The sequence below is a fragment of the Filicampus tigris genome, chromosome 17 (genome assembly GCF_054856515.1).
Source record: "Filicampus tigris isolate MCC_2025a chromosome 17, RoL_Ftig_1.0, whole genome shotgun sequence".
Taxonomy (NCBI): Eukaryota; Metazoa; Chordata; class Actinopteri; order Syngnathiformes; family Syngnathidae; genus Filicampus; species Filicampus tigris.
The window spans coordinates 1,918,311-1,922,500 of NC_141233.1; the positions used below are offsets into that span (position 1 = coordinate 1,918,311).

The 4,190-nt window shown below is 42.0% G+C and overlaps 1 protein-coding gene across 1 annotated transcript in view; it reads right to left on the reverse strand.

The window, feature by feature from the left end:
• Positions 1-1,306: 1,306 nt before the first annotated feature.
• LOC147132825 (pannexin-3-like) overlaps positions 1,307-4,190 on the reverse strand; it is a 13,279-nt gene continuing 10,395 nt past the window's right edge. Inside the window, exons 4-5 of the mRNA XM_086012618.1 lie at positions 2,491-3,242; positions 1,307-2,180 (exon numbers count right to left, since the gene is read on the reverse strand). Of these exons, the coding sequence (XP_085868744.1) occupies positions 2,122-2,180; positions 2,491-3,242 (811 nt within the window). The 3' untranslated portion in view covers positions 1,307-2,121. The remainder of the gene's footprint in view (positions 2,181-2,490; positions 3,243-4,190) is intronic.

The following is a 4,190-nucleotide window of genomic DNA, read 5'->3' on the forward strand; positions in this document are numbered from 1 at the left end:
TGCAGTGCACGCTAGCTATGGTCACTCTAACATGAAGTCACTAGCGAGACGATGAGATACCACCGGTGGAAACGAGGCTTTTGGCACATAATTAGAGGGTTAGCTAGCTGAACATTTGGCACCTTTTCCTAGGACCCTAATGCATACTTACCGTGTTTTCCGGACTATAAGCCACACCCATTCTATTTTTTATAAATTCATGAAAAAAAAAACATATACAAGCCGCACCTTTATATAAGCCGCACACATCTATGTTGAAAATGTTGATATTTACTGTATTTCCAGAACGATTTTGAACTGTAAATGTATGTTTGTATGTACCTGAATAGATTCTTTCCTAACAGCGCCTTTTAACACAGCAGCAACTTTGCTGATTAAAACGGAACAGAACAAAGAGAAAATAAACAGTACTTGTCATCATTTCAATGCCCGCTGCCGCCCCGGTTTGTCAGTTAATGGCCTCTGAAGGATCTGAATCTATAGGAATGGCTTTATATTAGCCAACAGGTGAAGCAAAAACCAAATTGGGAATTACACATCCCTTAATCAGTTCAAAGTCAGCGTGCCCTGATCTGAGCATGGGACCAGCTGGTGAAGATCAGCCAGGGAGGAGACCAACCCACATTATGTTTGGATTTTGAAGACAGTATAAATATGAGGGCTGCATGTTAGACCGCGCCCCTTTTCTGCCCTCGTCCGTCTCGGGTGAGAGCATTCGCGAGGATGGAAAAGCTGCCCAGATCTGATCATTGTATGATTCCTGAACTTCAGAGATGGTAAAGAAAACTGACGAGAAAATTCAATCGATTTGTGTGAGTCTTTATTTATATTGGATACCTTCTTGAAAGATAAAACGAACACGCATTGAGTAAGTAGTTGTTTTGTAAATTGCTAATTGGGCTTATGGACTCGAGACCTACAAAACATTCCAACACCACCTTTTATTGTTCTCCTCCTACCACATACCACCTAATGCAATAACCTAGTGCATAGCGCCCTCGCCTGTTGAACTACTCCACCTGCAGTCACATCCTGTTAATGGCTATTGTATTGTATTGAATTGTACTGTACTGTAATTCTGGGTAGAGCGCCCCTAAGGGTGGAAGAAAATCCACAGAATAGCCGCACTGGTCTATAAGCTACGGAGCCCCTAAGGTGACATGGAAGTAAAAAAAAAAAAAAAAAAACAACTTTGGGTTAACTCGCAAAAACTTTGCGTTCCCTCGAAAAAATTGCGAGATAACGCAAAGTTTTTTGCGAGGGAACGCATTTTGTTTTAAATGTGTGTTTATGTACTTCCGGGTCAGTTTAGCAGCTAGCCTAGCCTAGCCTCTAATGCGCAGCTGTTTGAGAGACGACAGTACGTCAGAGATGGAGAAACCGTGCTTAATATCAAAAACTGATTTTAGGTCTTTGTATTACAAGCGAATTTCAAAGCAATTCCATTAAACCCACCCACGGCTGAAAACGCTCCCTTTGTTGCTTTTGTTTACCCGGAAAATGACCCTTAAGTACATAAACACGCATTGTTAAAAATGCGTTCCCTCGCAAACACAATCTTTGCGAGGGAACACAAAGTTTTGGGTTTTTTTGTACTTCCATGTCACCTTAGTGGCTCCGTAATCCTACGTTCAAAACATGGGAAAAAAAGTTGTGGCCTATAGTCGGGAAAATACGGTAGCTTAGACCAGGTAAAACCAGATTGGTACACATAAGAGAAATTGTTTGTGAGCGTTAGCTAAGATGGTATATGAACAGGGAATCAGCTTGGACAAGTAAGACCTTCCGCATCTGTGTGGTTGATAAGGCTCCATGGGCGCTTATGTGGATCTTTCTCACATTAAATCTGTTGGAGTTTCACTCGCAAGCCTATCTGGTCATTCATAGTATAGCGAGTATTAAACAGAAAAAAAAATACATGGCTGAAGTTCTGACGGAAGACTTATTCCAGAGTGTGTGAAGGCGCGTAAGTAACATACGTCGACAGAAGAACCTGTGCAGCCCCAAAAAATGCGCAGCAGCGCACCTTTTCTGACTCAAGCAAATGACAGAATATGCCCCTCACAGTGTCCAAAGCCTTCCTTGCCCCAGCTTTTCACTATGATTCAGTCCATAGGAGGCCTAGTAATGACTAAATGGTGTAGTCTCCTTCAACTCATGGTACCCCTGGTGGTTTGGCTCTGTGAAGAGACAGAGAGGTAGTTAGAATGACTACAAATCCATCTCTTCTACATTCACCATTATTCTTCACTCTGACATATAAAGGTGATATGTATGGAAGTGTGGAAAGCACTAAAGCAGAAAAATACAGACTAAAAAACGTGCAGAACAATGATCGCCATAACACAGTTGCATATAATATGTAAAAATTTTTTTTAAAACATTGATAGTTGCCTTAAAACTTAATGATTTTCTGTGCATCCCAAATGATGTAGGTGAGAATAGCCGCTAGTAGAATGCGTTTAAGTGTGTAGATCAATGTTACGGTACCAAAACTCATATTCTCCTCCACCATTGGCCTCTGTTCACTGCAGTTTACAATTCTTCCCTGCGCCGCTCCCAGAATAGTCATGATATCCACAAGGTTGAACTTTCCTTCCTCTTTGGCTTCCTGCACCTCCTCGGCCAACTCCATTGCAGCCTCCTCCCGCTCTTCTATCTCCTCTTGGCTTAGCATTGCATTCAGTCCTTGTCCTGCTGTAGTTTTACCAACCATCGGTGGTGCCAGAGAGCACAAAGCCCTAACCTTCCCATACGACTTTAGGTGTGCAACATTTGCCCGCAGGAAGAGCAGGAGCACATTGAGATCATTCAAGGGACATCCGAGCCTGCCTTTGTTGAGAACATCCAGGGCTGGAAGGACCTCATATACAGAGATGAAGGTGGTGTCCCAAACGAAGAGCCGAATGACACTGAAGAGGACAATTGGTGCCAACAGAACATAGATGGCACCATTAGCCACACTTATAACCTGAAAGACCAACTGGCCAATCATTTTGCATTGAACCAGCTCGGGAATCCAGTTCTGATCCCGTAGCATGCCGCTACGCACAAAACAGCTGAACTCATCCTGCAGGAAGGCAGACAGGTGGAAGTAGGCAAGATAAAGACAGGCAGCCGTCATGAAGGTCAGCAGGAGGAAGCCTCGCAGGAAAAGCATGCTCACGAGGAAGTAGGAGTTTTGCTTGCAATGCATGTATCTCTCCAAAAGGGGGTACTCAAAGTACCGCTTCCTCTTCGCTCTGCAACGTTAACAAAAAGAGAAGAATATCATCGGCATCGTCCTCATTCTTGTTCATACAGCTGCACATGATTCCTAGTGGGAAACAAGGACATTCTATATTCAACTTGTAGTAGCTGCTTACCACATTAGCCACAGTAAGCTTCCATAAAGAGTTTCACCTAATTTTCGGAAACCTTACCTTATCATTACACAGATAAGTTTAATTTGGCAGAAAGGGATGCCACTTTGGCTTCTGCCATGTTTCCATTTACTTTGTCTGTATTTTGTTACCTCATTGAATCAGTTTCTTCTTTTACACCCATTTGTTACAAGATACATTACTAAAAGGATAAGCATGAATCAATCGAATGTGCAAAACTATTGAGACACCTGTTAATCAAGTAACTAATAAACCATCTACACTTTTTAGACTAAATTTGAATTATTCAATATACATATATGTAATCTGCTAATAATAAAGCTAATTCGATATAAAATTTTCCCCATATTGAATGCCAAGATGACAGGAGAATAATCCTTATCATCTGGCCACCTTTCACAAAGCATTTACTCTATGTAATCGACCATTTTTGTATGGCCTCTATTCATCATAGTCGCATCAAAATATAAGTGAAATGAACAATACTCCCCAACTACAGGGGACCTGCTCCTGTCAGAGCCTTGTCCATGAATTTCAAAATACCATCATCATTTTGATAATCCAATGTTAACTTTATTTTATGGATAAGGTAGTGGTATCGCTGGAATTTGTACTGATTCTTCTGCTTTTATGATTCCTACTTTTCATGAATAGTTTGGTAGATGCTCTTGAAGTTTGCAGGCGGAATTGATGACGGAAGCCCGTTTAAAATCAGAGGCGGACTGGCCTATAAGCGGGTACTATCCCCCCCCGAAAAAAGGGAGAATGACATACGACGGAAGGGTGCCCACGCTGCAGACGGATGAC